General features: G+C 41.9%; 1 protein-coding gene across 6 annotated transcripts in view; it reads left to right on the top strand.

The window, feature by feature from the left end:
- LOC115125604 (zinc finger transcription factor Trps1-like) overlaps positions 1–15,781 on the top strand; it is a 254,130-nt gene that overhangs the window by 207,640 nt on the left and 30,709 nt on the right. For all 6 annotated transcript variants that reach the window (XM_065018017.1, XM_065018012.1, XM_065018015.1 and 3 more), the window contains one exon: positions 14,873–14,995. In XM_065018017.1, coding sequence (XP_064874089.1) covers positions 14,873–14,995 — 123 coding nt within the window. The remainder of the gene's footprint in view (positions 1–14,872; positions 14,996–15,781) is intronic.

Genomic DNA, 15,781 nt, shown 5'->3' with positions numbered 1-15,781 from the left:
GTCGTTTAGAGGAGGATTTAATCAAATAAAGTGCCACTCATTATCCCTTCTGTCTGAAAACACCCTAATCATCCAAATTAGGCACAATTACATTTCCCTCTGTCCTTGGTTGGGAGGGAAAGAAATTCACTCTCCCTTTCTCTATTTATCCCCTCATTTGGAGGACTTACTTGTCCCATGTTGCTAGGCAATTAAGACCTATAGCAGGGCTCAAAACTAACTCTCATTGCCATGCCCGGCCGGGCACCAACAACATTTCTAAAGTGAAATTAACTTTCCACTACAGCCTCCCCTCTGAAAAATGTTTGTCTTATTTTGGTTAATTTGAGGTTTGTCTTATTTTGGTTAATTTGAGGTTTGTGTTGTTCTCAGAAACGATAAAGCTTAGATACCACTTCCAGACTCGGAGTGAAGGACAGGAGTGATACGTCCCAAATGGCACCCTAGTCCCTATGTAAGTGCACTACTTTAGTCCAGAGATTTGTGGTGCACTATATTGGGAATAGGGTGCCATTTGGGATACAGACCAGGTTCCTGCATCTACACCCCTGTGTTTCACGTGTCCTAAGCCCTACTCGGACGAGATACGTTTTACTGGGGGAGGTAATATAATTAGAGTATCTGCGCGAGCACAAATCCCTACATCTGTCATTTTAGTCCCATCCGAATCTGCCATGTGAGTCATTTTTACTTCACAGGAAGGTTAATATCCCAGCTCTTAAAAAAACTGCGATATTTCGTCACACTCCAAGGTCTTCTGATAATACTTATCCCGTGGGAATCGTCATCCCTGTGTTTTGAGGGATATTACAGAGTTTAACAGGTGAGATTGGGTAAGAACATGGGAATAATAAAAAAAATAATAATTTAAGTGCAGATTAATGATATTTTATGTCACATATCAACTTTCCTAGTGCCGTACTTCTCTTTTAAAAGATGAAGTGGACAATTTTGTGCCAATTAATTGATAAAATGTCTGCATAGGTTGCAGTTCATGGTTCTTATTTGTATGATGTTGAGTAAGATGTGGTGCAATGTACCAGAGTGTACTGTAGTAGTGTACTGTCGTAGTGTACTCTAGTAGTGTACTGTAGTAGTGTACTCTAGTAGTGTACTGTAGTAGTGTACTGTAGACTTTTGTGAGTCTGTCTGGGAGACTAGTATAGTGCTGTACGTGTGGTTTAGATCAGTTTAGACTGAGTCACTGCCTGCATGAAAACATGACTGCCTCTCCAGTCGTCCAATAAATGTGGTCCATTGGATTTCCTGCATACACTGTGTTTCTTTAGGTTCACTGAGCTCCGCAGGGATTATTTAACCTTTACATACTGAACAGATCACCAGAAGCCTGGACCACTGTAAACATGAACTTTATTATCTCCTCTCTGTCTCTCTCTCTCTCTCTCTCTCTGTCTCTCTCTCTCTCTGTCTCTCTCTCTCTCTCTCTGTCTCTCTCTGTCTCTCTCTGTCTCTGTCTCTCTCTGTCTCTCTCTCTCTGTCTCTCTGTCTGTCTCTGTCTCTCTCTCTGTCGCTCTCTCTCTGTCTGTCTGTCTGTCTGTCTGTCTGTCTGTCTGTCTGTCTGTCTGTCTGTCTGTCTGTCTGTCTGTCTGTCTGTCTGTCTGTCTGTCTGTCTGTCTGTCTGTCTGTCTGTCTGTCTGTCTGTCTGTCTGTCTGTCTGTCTGTCTGTCTGTATGTCTGTCTGTCTGTCTGTCTGTCTCTCCGTGTCTCTCTCTGTCTTTGTCTTTGTCTGTCTGTCTCTCTCGCTGTCTCTCTCTTTCAATATCTCTCTATCTGTGTCTCTCTCAGGGGCTTTATTGGCATGGGAAACATGTTTATATTGCTCTCACAAAAGTTCAAAAATAATAAAGACATTTCATACGTCATATTATGTCTATATACAGTGTTGTAACGATGTACAAATGGTTAATGTACAAAAGGGAAAATAAAAAACATAAATATGGGTTGTATTTACAATGGTGTTTGTTTATTCTTCACTGGTTGCCCTTTTCCTGTGGCAACAGGTCACAAATCTTGCTGCTGTGATGGCACACTGTGGAATTTCACCCAGTAGATATGGGAGTTTATCAAAGTTGGATTTGTTTTGAATTATTTGTGGGTCTGTGTAATCTGAGGGAAATATGTTTATCTAATATGGTCATACATTTGGTTAGGAAGGGCAGCTCAGTTTCCACCTCATTTTGTGGGCAGTGTGCACATAGCCTGTCTTCTCTTGAGAGCCAGGTCTGCCTTTGGCAGCCTTTCTGTCTCTGTTTCTCTCTCTCTCTCGCTCTCCATTTCTTTCTGTCTCTCTCTCTCTCTCTCTCTCTTTCTTTCTGTCTCTCTTTCTCTCTGTCTCTGTCTCTCTCTCTCTGTCTCTCTCTCTTTCTCTGTCTCTCTCTTTCGCTCTCTCTCACTCTCTCATAAGCCTGTTTTGAAGCCTTTTGTGTGTGTGTGTGTGGGGGGGGTATTCAGTGGGATATTATTAAATAAATCCTGGAGTGTGACAAGACCTTGACAGACGGATGATGGCATATGCACAGTAAATACTGTACAGCACTGCAACTGTTTGAAGCAGTGTTGTGAAATAGTGTGTATGAATGCAGTCCCCACAATATCTAGGTATTTTCTTTGTGTAATCACAAAGGAGCTTTCTGTGTCCATATAGATTCACCCTGACATGATCACATGTTCTCAGAAACAGGCTTTTCTACTAGAAATATATTTGGAGGAAGGCTATGATTTGTCTAGCTAGGTAACCACTGGTAGAATTGGACAGTGCACTGAGCTGCAAACCGTCTACAAAATATCTCAGTAAATGCTTCCATCAGCTCATGTAGTGGATGGTCCACAGTGGACAGACAGGGGACAACTGTCAGCGGTGAGGGATGTGTGTGTGTGTGTGTGTGTGTGTGTGTGTGTGTGTGTGTGTGTGTGTGTTTGCTTGCCCATGTCTGTGTGTGTGTGCACGCGTGTTAATTTGTGTGCATGCATGCGTGTGCGCGCGTGTGTGCGTGTTTCCCTTCAGGGCGAGGTGAATTGAGGTTTCTTTGTCCTCGTTTTCACAGAGCATTACAGCACACAGACTAATCAACTAAAGAGTGGCAGAGTTTACCTCTGGGTGGTTGCCATCGTGTCTGTCTCCTCGTAGAGTTTAGACTTTTTCTTCTGTTGACAACAATACTTCACTGGCCACAGGCTACACAAGATCACTAGTGTACTGTGATGAAGCCCTGGGACTTTTGTCTGTCTGGATAAGAAAATGTAACAATGTAACCATGTAACCATGTACAAATGGAACCATGTCAAAATGGAACCATGTCAAAATGTAACCATGTCAAAATGTAACCATTTAACCATGTCAAAATGTAACTATGTAACCATGTCAAAATGTAACCATGTAACCATGTCAAAATGTAACCATGTCAAAATGTAACCATGTAACCATGTCAAAATGTAACTATGTAACCATGTCAAAATGTAACCATGTAACCATGTCAAAATGTAACCATGTAACCATGTAACCATGTCAAAATGTAACTATGTAACCATGTCAAAATGTAACCATGTAACCATGTCAAAATGTAACCATGTCAAAATGTAACCATTTAACCATGTAACCATGTCAAAATGTAACCATGTAACCATGTCAAAATGTAACCATGTCAAAATGTAACAATGTTACCATGTAACCATGTCAAAATGTAACCATGTAACCATGTCAAAATGTAACAATGTTACCATGTAACCATGTCAAAATGTAACAATGTTACCATGTAACCATGTCAAAATGTAACAATGTTACCATGTAACCATGTCAAAATGTAACAATGTAACCATGTCAAAATGTAAGCATGTCAAAATGTAACAATGTAACCATGTCAAAATGTAACCATGTCAAAATGTAACAATGTAACCATGTCAAAATGTAACCATGTCAAAATGTAACAATGTTACCATGTAACCATGTCAAAATGTAACAATGTAACCATGTCAAAATGTAACAATGTATCCATGTCAAAATGTAACCATGTCAAAATGTAACCATTTAACCATGTAACCATGTCAAAATGTAACCATGTCAAAATGTAACCATGTAACCATGTCAAAATGTAACCATGTCAAAATGTAACCATGTAACCATGTCAAAATGTAACCATGTCAAAATGTAACCATGTCAAAATGTAACCATTTAACCATGTCAAAATGTAACCATGTAACCATGTCAAAATGTAACCATGTAACCATGTCAAAATGTAACCATGTAACCATGTCAAAATGTAACCATGTCAAAATGTAAAAATGTAACCATGTAACAATGTAACTACAATGTAACCATGTAACAATGTAACTACAATGTAACCATGTAATCATGTAACCATGTCAAAATGTAACCATGTAATCATGTAACCATGTAACCATTTCAAAATGTAACCATGTAATCATGTAACCATTTCAAAATGTAACCATGTAATCATGTAACTATGTAACCATTTAACAATGTAACCGTGTAATAATGTAACCATGTAACAATGTAATCATGTAACCATGTAACAATGTAACCATGTAATCATGTAACCATGTAACAATGTAACCATGTCAAAACAACCTTACTACTGAATTTGCAAAGCAGATTTTTCAGTCGATTGAGGCCAGAAATTATTAGATAGCCAAACTCCATTCCCCCTTCCATCTCCCTGCTCTACCCCTAAACATACCTATCCCCTCAGGCAGTGAATAATCCTCTGTATAATCTCGGTTAAACCAGAACTAAAGTCTCATGTAATTGGTCAGCTGCTTGATTAAGTTCTGTGTCCATACATGTTCAGAGGAGGGATTAAGAGATGCTAAAGCGAAACCGGACTGAGGACCTCCACTTTGTCTCTTTACGGGTGGAATGTCCCCTCCCTTTCCAAAATTCGGAAGATGCTACACACCTGCGAAATCGTGATTTGTCCAAGTAACCAGTGACGAAAACCCCGAACACCAGAACTACTGCAGCTCATTTTCCCATGCATCCCATTCCTTCCCGACAGATTCTACGGCACCCGTTCTGTTTATGTAGATGTGTCCACAAGAGGTTATTCTCTATCCCACACACAATCGGAGCTAAGACATCCCACCCATACTAGGAGAGCAAACCTGCTTAACAAGAGAGATAAATGAGGAGGAACTGGGCCAATCATCCTTCTCTTTCTCCTACCAGTCTGACTGACAGTGGCCTATATCACTGGTCCTTTTGTGTCACGCAAGTCGAGGTCCCAGCTCACTCAGAATGCATTGATGGCATCGCATTCCCAACCTCCTTTTGCGGAAGGCCCCATTGTCTTTTTGACTCCCATTGTCCCCCTAGGTGAGATTATGTTGTGCCTCAGCCACATATCCCAGTCTTTGGAGTGTCACAGACAGCCACACACAACACAGGAGTGACAGGGGATGGCAGCGAGACAAGATGACAGGTGACACAGTTAGGCGTTAGAGACATGGTACCAACAACATTCCTCTGTCACCCTGCCAGGATCTGTCCTCCATCCTCGGAACTGGACAGTCAAAAGGACCCTTCATATCACAGGACGATCTAGATAACGATGAGACCCAGAATACATTGAGACAAGTGAAAGGGTGAAGGGATAAATGGAAGAACAGGGCATTGTTCTCATTCAGGAATTGATTATAGTGGTTTACATAAGCTGTCCATGATGTCATGTTGAACCAGAATGACTCGTGATTTCGTGTTAGTCTCTTTGTACGGCCTGCTGGTTCACATGAGTTTAATGTACCCTGCTACTATTGTACTGCTGCTGTTTATAAAAGGTGCAGCTTACCGATCACTGCACCTGTACACAGCCCATCTGTAAATAGCCCATCTGTAAAATCCCATCTGTAAGTAGCCAATCTCTAAATAGCCCATCTGTAAATAGCCCATCTGTACACAGCCCATCTGTAAATAGCCCATCTGTAAATCCCATCTGTAAATAGCCCATCTGTAAATAGCCCATCTGTACACAGCCCATCTGTAAATAGCCCATCTGTAAATAGCCCATCTGTACACAGCCCATCTATAAATAGCCCATCTGTAAATAGCCCATCTGTACACAGCCCATCTGTAAATAGCCCATCTGTAAATAGCCCATCTGTACACAGCCCATCTATAAACATCCCATCTGTAAATAGCCCATCTGTACACATCCCATCTGTAAATAGCCTACCCAACAACCTCATTCCCATATTGTTCTTTTTTTGCTCATTTGCACCCCAGTATCTCTACATGCACAACATTATCTGTACATCTCTCATTCCGGTATTAATGCTAACTTGTCATTTTTTTTGCCACTGTGGCCTATTTATTGCCTTTACCTCCTTAATCTTACTACATTTGCACACACTGTATATAGATTTTTCTATTGTTGTACAAACAATGTTATGCAAGTATAAACACCATGGGACCACGCAGCCGTCATACCGCTCAGGAAGGAGATGCGTCCTGTCTCCTAGAGGTGAACGTACTTTGGTGCGAAAAATGCAAATCAATCCAAGAACAACAGCAAAGGACATTGTGAAGATGCTGGAGGAAACAGGTACAAAAGTATCTATTTCCACAGTAAAACGAGTCCTGTATCGACATAACGGCAGGGTAGCCTAGTGTTTAGAGCATTAGACTAGTAACCGAAAGGTTGCAAGTTCAAATCCCCGAGCTGACAAGGTACAAATCTGTCGTTCTGCCCCTGAACAGGCAGTTAACCCACTGTTCCTAGGCCGTCATTGAAAATAAGAATTTGTTCTTAACTGACTTGCCTAGTTAAATAAAGATTAAAAAAATAACCTGAAAGGCCACTCAGCAAGGAAGAAGCTACTGCACCAAAACTGCCAAACTACAGTTTTCAACTGCACATGGGAACATATATTGTACTTTTTGGAGAAATGTCCTCTGGTCTGATGAAACAAATATAGAACTGTTTGGCCACAATGACCATTGCTATAATTGGAGGAAAGGGGGAGGCTTGCAAGCCGAAGAACACCATCCCAACCGTGAAGCACGGGGGTGGCAGCATCATGTTGTGGGGGTGCTTTGCTGCAGGAGGGACTGGTGCACTTCACAAAATAGATGGCATCATGAAGAAGCAACATCTCAAGACATCAGTCAGGAGTTATAGCTTGGTCGCAAATGTGTCTTCCAGATCGACAATGACCCCAAGCATATTTCCAAAGTTGTGGCAAAATGGCTTAAGGACAACAAAGTCAAGGTATTGGAGTGGCCATCACAAAGTCCTGACCTCAATCCTATAGAAAATTGGTGGGCAGAACTGAAAAGCGTGTGCGAGCATGGAGGCCTACAAACCTGACTCAGTTACACCAGCTCTGTCAGGAGGAATGGGCCAAAATTCACCCAATTTATTGTGGGAAGCTTGTGGAAGGCTACCCGAAACGTTTGGCCCTAGTTAAACAATTTAAAGGCAATGCTACCAAATACTAATTGAGTTAATGTAAACTTCTGACCCACTGGGAATGTGATGAAAGAAATAAAAGCTGAAATAAATCATTCTCTCTACTACTATTCTGATATTTCAAATTCTTAAAATAAAGTGGTGATCGTAACTGACCTAAGACAGGGAATTGTTACTAGGATTAAATGTCAGGAATTGTGAAAAACTGAGTTTAAATGTATTTGGTTAAGGTGTAAGTAAACTTCCGACTTCAACTGTATATGGTTCTGTGCTCGTAGGGTTCTACTCTAGGAAGTGTATCAGTGTGTCAGTGTCTTAGTGTTTCAGTGTATCAGTGTATTAGTGTATCAGTGTGTCAGTGTATCAGCGTATCAGTGTGTCAGTGTGTCAGTATCAGTGTATCAGTGTGTCAGTGTGTCAGTGTATCAGTGTATCAGTGTTTCAGTGTGTCAGTGTATCAGTGTGTCAGTGTATCAGTGTATCAGTGTGTCAGTGTATCAGTGTTTCAGTGTGTCAGTGTATTAGTGTGTCAGTGTTTCAGTATGTCAGTGTATCAGTGTATCAGTGTATCAGTGTATTAGTGTATCAGTGTATCAGTGTATTAGTGTTTCAGTGTATCAGTGTATTAGTGTGTCAGTGTGTCAGTGTGTCAGTGTGTCAGTGTATCAGTGTGTCAGTGTTTCAGTGTGTCAGTGTATCAGTGTGTTAGTGTGTCAGTGTGTCAGTGTATTAGTGTGTCAGTGTATCAGTGTGTCAGTGTATCAGTGTGTCAGTGTATCAAAGTGTCAGTGTATCAGTGTGTCAGTGTGTCAAAGTAGACAGTGTGTCAGTGTATCAGTGTATTAGTGTGTCAGTGTGTCAAAGTAGACAGTGTGTCAGTGTATCAGTGTATTAGTGTGTCAGTGTGTCAGTGTATCAGTGTGTCAGTGTGTCAAAGTAGACAGTGTGTCAGTGTATCAGTGTGTCAGTGTTTCAGTGTGTCAGTGTATTAGCAGTAAATTGTAAAAGTGTATTCCCAGTGTTCTGCTTTTACTACTGTGACTTCTGACATCCCAATATTCCCTTTTTAGATTTTGTTTTAGGAATAAATTCCAATTAATTTATTAAACTCATACTGAATTATACAATTAGGGAAGCAATTTAGAGAGAGACACTGGATTTCCGTAAACCCGGGATAACCTCCTAGTGAGAGACGACTTGATGGTTCAGTATGTCTGGAATTATAACCAGATGTGTGCCGAAGGCAACAAGATGCTTGCACCCAGGCCCAAAATGTTGACGCAGGATTTCAGAAATTGAAATTGTCATTAGGGGTTCACCAAATTTCCCCGCAGCTGATTAAATAATTGTTTATTTAATGGAAGTGCTCCTGCAGATTACTTAAGTGAATTAAATGCCATTTAATTTCAAGGGCTACATGACCACATGCTCACTCTCTCTCTCTCTCTCTCTCTCTCTCTCTCTCTCTCTGTCTCTCTCTCTCTCTCTCTCTCTCTCTCTCTCTCTCTCTCTCTCTGTCTCTCTCTCTCTGTCTCTGTCTCTCCTCTCTGTCTGTCTCTCTCTCTCTCTCTCTCTCTCTCTCTCTCTCTCACAACCCTGTCAGTAATCAGTAATTATTTAGATGTCAGCCTCTTGTGTGATTAGCATCACTGTTACAGGCTTTGGTTTTTGGACTTTAGCACATATAGCTTGTTAGCACGTAGGGAGCACCGTGCTGGCCAAATGCTGGCCCAGGTGCTATGTAAGAGTGGCTGGCCCAGTTGCTATGTAAGAGTGGCTGGCCCAATGCTCCAGTTGTCTTGATAGGTGTGGAGGTTTAACACCTTTAGTTTGATTTCTAGACAAAATATCCTTTATCTGATTTAGTTTTGCTCCAACCTTTTGGTTTGCTTCCCGTCTTTAAGTTTGGTGTGGGTTTTTCTTTTGTTTGCCTCTTCTAGGACAACTTTGGTGGGCGCTCATGGTGGGTGTCTTTTGGGTCCCAGTTGTTGTTGCTAGTCAGCTTTTCAGTGGAAACTCCCATGAGTATCCTCACCTATTTCGGTCTGGTTGTTGGTCAGTGACTCTTTTTTTCAGTTCGACCGTCTGTTTGAGCGACACTATTTGGTTTTCTTGCTGGGGAACGTAACAAACAATCAGTCTCACTTATGTGGTACTCTGCGCTGCATTCCTATGAGCACACAGTCTCCAAACTATATATGTTTTACTATAACCCTGATGGCTGAGGTTTCGGGAGCAAAGTGTTATGGGAAAATGACTAGTAAGAAAGAGAAATGCGTGTGGGTTTAGCAAAGGGACAGTGTCATATTTGATATAACATATCACATATAACTAGTATTGTTATTATTATTATTATTAGTGTTATTATAATTATAATAATACTTATTATTATTATTTGATATGGTAGCTGTTACTCAGCTACTATCAAATAAAATCAAGTTATATTTGTCACATGCGCCTAATACAACAGGTGTAGTAGACCTTACCGTGAAATGCTTACTTACAAGCCCTTATTGGCTAAATAACTTCCATTTACTTTTGATTCTAATTGAACTGAAATGAAGTAAAGTTCCATCCTTCCTGTCACCTCATGATGAAGTGGTGGGCAGTGTGTGTTTAGTCCTCACCCACCTGGAAGCCCTGGTGTGGTGGGAACAAACCCAATAAATAAATACATGTAATTAAGGCCCCAATCTCTAATTACCCAGCATTCCCCTCACCGGGAGGATGGAATGAGTGGGAGACGTCTCTAGGAACGCCAATGGAACACAAAGGCATTAATAATCAATCATAGACACAGAATGCACATGCAACACCTACGGTAGTGACGGTGCAGAACACTGTAGGAGTCATTTATCATTGGCCCGTGGACTATATGACCTGTTCATGCTTATTATTGCTCTGGTGTTTCTATGTAGTTTCTTGCAGTTTGCTGTGCAGGGAATATCACACTTGGAACTCAGATAGTTCAAGTATTCACTAAAAGTTGTGTAGTGTATTGTCAGAATACGTGTTGAAGGCTGTCAGGTCATATTTGGTTGGAGATGGATGACCAAAAGGCTGAATCCCAGGTACAGTAAGTCCATAGAAGTTGAATCTCTGGTGAACTCATGGATACACTCAATGGCTGACAGTCTACACATTATGGCATTATTAACTTGAATGGGGAGGGTCTGATCTGTAGATTATATTTCTATGGCAAAGTCACACAGCAGATTAAATAGGCAATGATGTCACGCTCCTATCCTGCCTTGGTATAGGCTCTGAGATTAAATAGGCTATGATGTCACACTCCTATCCTGCCTTGGTATAGGCTCTGAGATTAAATAGGCAATGATGTCACGCTCCCATCCTGCCTTGGTATAGGCTCTGAGATTAAATAGGCAATGATGTCACGCTCATATCCTGCCTTGGTATAGGCTCTGAGATTAAATAGGCAATGGTGTCACGCTCATATCCTGCCTTGGTATAGGCTCTGAGATTAAATAGGCTATGATGTCACACTCCTATCCTGCCTTGGTATAGGCTCTGAGATTAAATAGGCAATGGTGTCACGCTCATATCCTGCCTTGGTATAGGCTCTGAGATTAAATAGGCTATGATGTCACACTCCTATCCTGCCTTGGTATAGGCTCTGAGATTAAATAGGCAATGATGTCACGCTCATATCCTGCCTTGGTATAGCCTCTGAGATTAAATAGGCTATGATGTCACACTCCTATCCTGCCTTGGTATAGGCTCTGAGATTAAATAGGCAATGATGTCACGCTCCTGATCCTATGGCACAGCAAGACTGTAGCCTAACCATACTGTCACATACGGTCAAGGCTACAGGTCTATTTACTGTCGAGCATGCTTGGCTATTGAATGAGCGATTGATAAATGGTAGTCTACTATTGAATGAGCGATTGGTAAATGGTAGTCTACTATTGAATGAGCGATTGGTAAATGGTAGTCTGCTATTGAATAAGTGATTGGTAAATGGTAGTCTGCTATTGAATAAGTGATTGGTAAATGGTAGTCTACTATTGAATGAGCGATTGGTAAATGGTAGTCTGCTATTGAATGAGTGATTGGTAAATGGTAGTCTGCTATTGAATAAGTGATTGGTAAATGGTATTCTACTATTGAATGAGCGATTGGTAAATTGTAGTCTGCTATTAAATAAGTGATTGGTAAATGGTAGTCTACTATTGAATAAGTGATTGGTAAATGGTAGTCTACTATTGAATAAGTGATTGGTAAATGGTAGTCTGCTATTGAATAAGTGATTGGTAAATGGTAGTCTGCTATTGAATAAGTGATTGGTAAATGGTAGTCTGCTATTGAATAAGTGATTGGTAAATGGTAGTCTGCTATTGAATAAGTGATTGGTAAATGGTAGTCTACTATTGAATAAGTGATTGGTAAATTGTAGTCTGCTATTGAATAAGTGATTGGTAAATTGTAGTCTGCTATTGAATGAGCGATTTGTAAATGGTAGTCTACTATTTGTTTTGTAGCAATTTAAACCAATTATGTCAGAAAATGAGAGACAATGTCCTGCTATATGATTATGATTTAGGCCTATATAATAAAGGTAAAGTAAACACATCAGATGACATGCTGCTATGCGATCTCCTTACCAATGACAAATGCATCTGTTTTATCATTAGGCCTATGTTTTGATGTTTTTCTCAGCCTGACATTATTATAATTCCCGTGCATCAAACACCTTCCATTTCCCCCAAACGAACAATAAACCTATGTGCTTGCAATAGATTTGGTCAACCTTCTAGAAGTTGTGCTCACGCATGGTTTGAGATTTGCATGGAGATAAACACACTTTTCCGTCAAGTTAAACATTTATAAATACCAACCTTGGAGGAAAAACTGAAGCACGCAAGGTTTAGAGTCATTGTTTTGTGTGCACTCACCTTTGATAAATGAGGTCCCTGGAAGCTCAAATCAACCAGAGTTTTTGTTCAACATACACTAACTATCAGATGTATATTACTCCTTGTGTATTTAGTGTTCTTCGTACTCTTCTAAAATACCTACATGCCTGTTTTCATGTAAATATGTAGTGGTGTTAGAGGCCTCTTGTAGGTTCTCTTGCTATCTTTCATGTATAACGTGTCTCTATTTGACTGAGTAGATCTCGTTGCCTGATCTATTGATTACAGCTCAGCGGGTCGTCGTTGCTGGTTATAAATTGCAGGTTGAGCTCCTCTCCTTGTAATATGTCACATCAGTTCACCTCGGACCGAGCTCCACCGTTGCCTGCCGCAATCACTGAATGAAGCGATACTATTTCACTTGGAAGACATGATTGTATATAACCATGCCTCTGAGTGATTTACTACGTATCTACAGAGCACACATTTACTTTTTTGGCATTGGCTCTGCTTAGTGTTTATATGGTGGCCAGAAGTATGTTTACAATGCACTACAAGTCTTAACTGCTGTTTGTTGGTCCAAGCCTAACTTGTCCAGAGATGAGGGATAAGAGATGCATGTTTCAGGAAGAGAAATAGGACTGCTATCAGTTCGAGCTGTGTGTAACCTGTAAACATTTACACTCCCCAGCTGTTGGAAGTGTCTGTGGCTATAGGCAACACGTGTGAGTCATTTGGCCAGGGGGGGGGTTGATGATGGTGGGGGAGAGAAAACACAGAGACGATGATGGAAACCGTGTTTGGCTTGTAACACTAGAACAGAATAGGAAAATAATAAATAAATCAATCATCCTGTCATTCCCACCATGTGGCAACCACATAAAAGCTCCTTGGGATTGAGAACATGCATGTTCAGGGGGGCTTCCAGGTTTCTTCTGTGGTACTAGTCTAAGCAGTGATCCTTACCATAGATTAAGGAGAAAGGAAAGGGGGAGACCTAGTCAGTTGTACAACTGAATGTATTCAACTGAAATGTGTCTTCCTCATTTAACCCAACCCTTCTAGATTAACACATTCTTTTTCAGTCATTTTAATTTTAAAAAATTAAGCAATCCACTAAGATAATCGTTCAAATTTTAGAGTAATGGACCATGTATTTCATTTTAACAAGTAATGATTTGTAATTGTTAGATAAATAAAAATGTTAGATTAAGATATGACACTTACAATAATTGTGATTGAAATGTTAATTGTCTTTTCACACTTAAGAATACTGAATGTTGCATCTGGGGGACAAAAAATGTTCCATTTGGGATTTCAGTTTTATTCTGACAGCATGACAGCGTTGTTTTACCCATCCTTCCTGTCGATTGGGACATAAGCAGCAGTGCGGCGCGTGAGTTGACAGAGCGACTTTACACCTGCTGGTAGCTCACTAAAAACATTTATCCATGTCATTAAATTATTGCCGTAATTTTGACAGTGCTACCGTCCCCTCATTCCCTTTCCCTTGTATTTATTTCCTTGTATCTATGATTAATGTCTGATGTCAAACGTTAGAGTGAGCAGAGGCATCAGCAAACGCAAGATCATAGAGGGCCCTCCAATAGCGCTCTCATCTGGATGGAAAAATGACCCTATAGGGAACTGGCTACTCACCAGAACGTTTGACTGATTCATTGTGAAACACCCGATGAATGAAGTACCCTTTCCCTGCCAAGAAAGCTCTCTGGCCTTCCAGACAAAATTATGTCCACAGAAAAGCTTTCCGTTCTAAATGAATCGGAAGAGAATTAGGAGCATTGTATTATTCTGGCAGGTAGAACATGGCTCCCTGAAGTTAAATAAATGTCACTGATTCTATGAGGCCAAATGGCTTTTACAGGCCCCCTAATCTAGATCATGCCAGTGTAGCTGCGGATCATATGCAAGGCAGGACCGCTTGTTCAATTCCCATGTTCTGCACTTGATAAGGTCATGCACTCTCAATGATTCATTTAGACATTATTGGTTTTTCTGTACTTGCATTATGGACCAGCGCATTTGTTATTTAATAGGCTTTTTTTATTTTGTATTATGTATGTTAAGGAGGGAGTAAAAAAGAAAATACTTTCAATCTATCGAAGAGAAAATATTAGAAACCGTTTCCAAATGTGAATATTTTAGAAAATAGCCTCAGAATGGCTTCCTACGCAATCAATGGCACACATGAAGAGTGTAGAATCAACATGAGGCTGCTAAAAAAGGTCTGGTCCTCAGCTTGTCATGGTGATGCAGGCGATGAAGGCTGATCTCTGTCTAGTGAAACACAACCAGTGGTTGGACTCATTAATCAGTCTAAAGTTAATTAGTGAGAGAATCAGCTGGGTTCTATTAATCACCGCCCAAACTGACCTTCTAATTGTACTGTGTGTGTGTGCGTGTGTGTGTGTGTGTGTGACTGTGTGTGTGACTGTGTGTGTGTGTGTGACTTCTTTCTCCTCCTTTTTCTTCTCTCTTTCCGTTTACCCGTTTCTCACTTACTCACTCTCTCTCTTTTGATTTGGTTTTCAGAGACGTCGAGGCTCGGGGGTGTTCTGTGCCAACTGTCTCACCACTAAGACCTCTCTGTGGAGGAAGAATGCCAACGGGGGATATGTGTGCAACGCCTGTGGCCTCTATCAGAAGCTCCACTCGGTAAGGCGGGGGTGGGGGCTCAACGCCTGTGGCCTCTATCAGAAGCTCCACTCGGTGAGGGGGCTCAACGCCTGTGGCCTCTATCAGAAGCTCCACTCGGTAAGGCGGGGAGGGGGGCTCAACGCCTGTGGCCTCTATCAGAAGCTCCACTTGGTAGGGGGCTCAACGCCTGTGGCCTCTATCAGAAGCTCCACTCGGTAAGGCGGGGGTGGGGGGCTCAACGCCTGTGGCCTCTATCAGAAGCTCCACTCGGTAGGGGGCTCAACGCCTGTGGCCTCTATCAGAAGCTCCACTCGGTAAGGCGGGGGGTGGGGGGCTCAACGCCTGTGGCCTCTATCAGAAGCTCCACTCGGTAAGGCGGGGAGGGGGACTCAACGCCTGTGGCCTCTATCAGAAGCTCCACTCGGTCAGGCGGGGGGCTCAACGCCTGTGGCCTCTATCAGAAGCTCCACTCGGTAAGGCGGGGGGGGGCTCAACGCCTGTGGCCTCTATCAGAAGCTCCACTTGGTAGGGGGCTCAACGCCTGTGGCCTCTATCAGAAGCTCCACTCGGTGAGGGGGCTCAACGCCTGTGGCCTCTATCAGAAGCTCCACTCGGTAAGGCGGGGGGGGGGGCTCAACGCCTGTGGCCTCTATCAGAAGCTCCACTCGGTAGGGGGCTCAACGCCTGTGGCCTCTATCAGAAGCTCCACTCGGTAAGGCGGGGGTGGGGGCTCAACGCCTGTGGCCTCTATCAGAAGCTCCACTCGGTAAGGCGGGGGGGGGGACTCAACGCCTGTGGCCTCTA

This window comes from Oncorhynchus nerka, linkage group LG4 (genome assembly GCF_034236695.1).
Source record: "Oncorhynchus nerka isolate Pitt River linkage group LG4, Oner_Uvic_2.0, whole genome shotgun sequence".
NCBI lineage: Eukaryota > Metazoa > Chordata > Actinopteri > Salmoniformes > Salmonidae > Oncorhynchus > Oncorhynchus nerka.
Note: the sequence above shows the minus strand (reverse complement) of the source record. Positions and strands in the feature narration are given on the sequence as shown.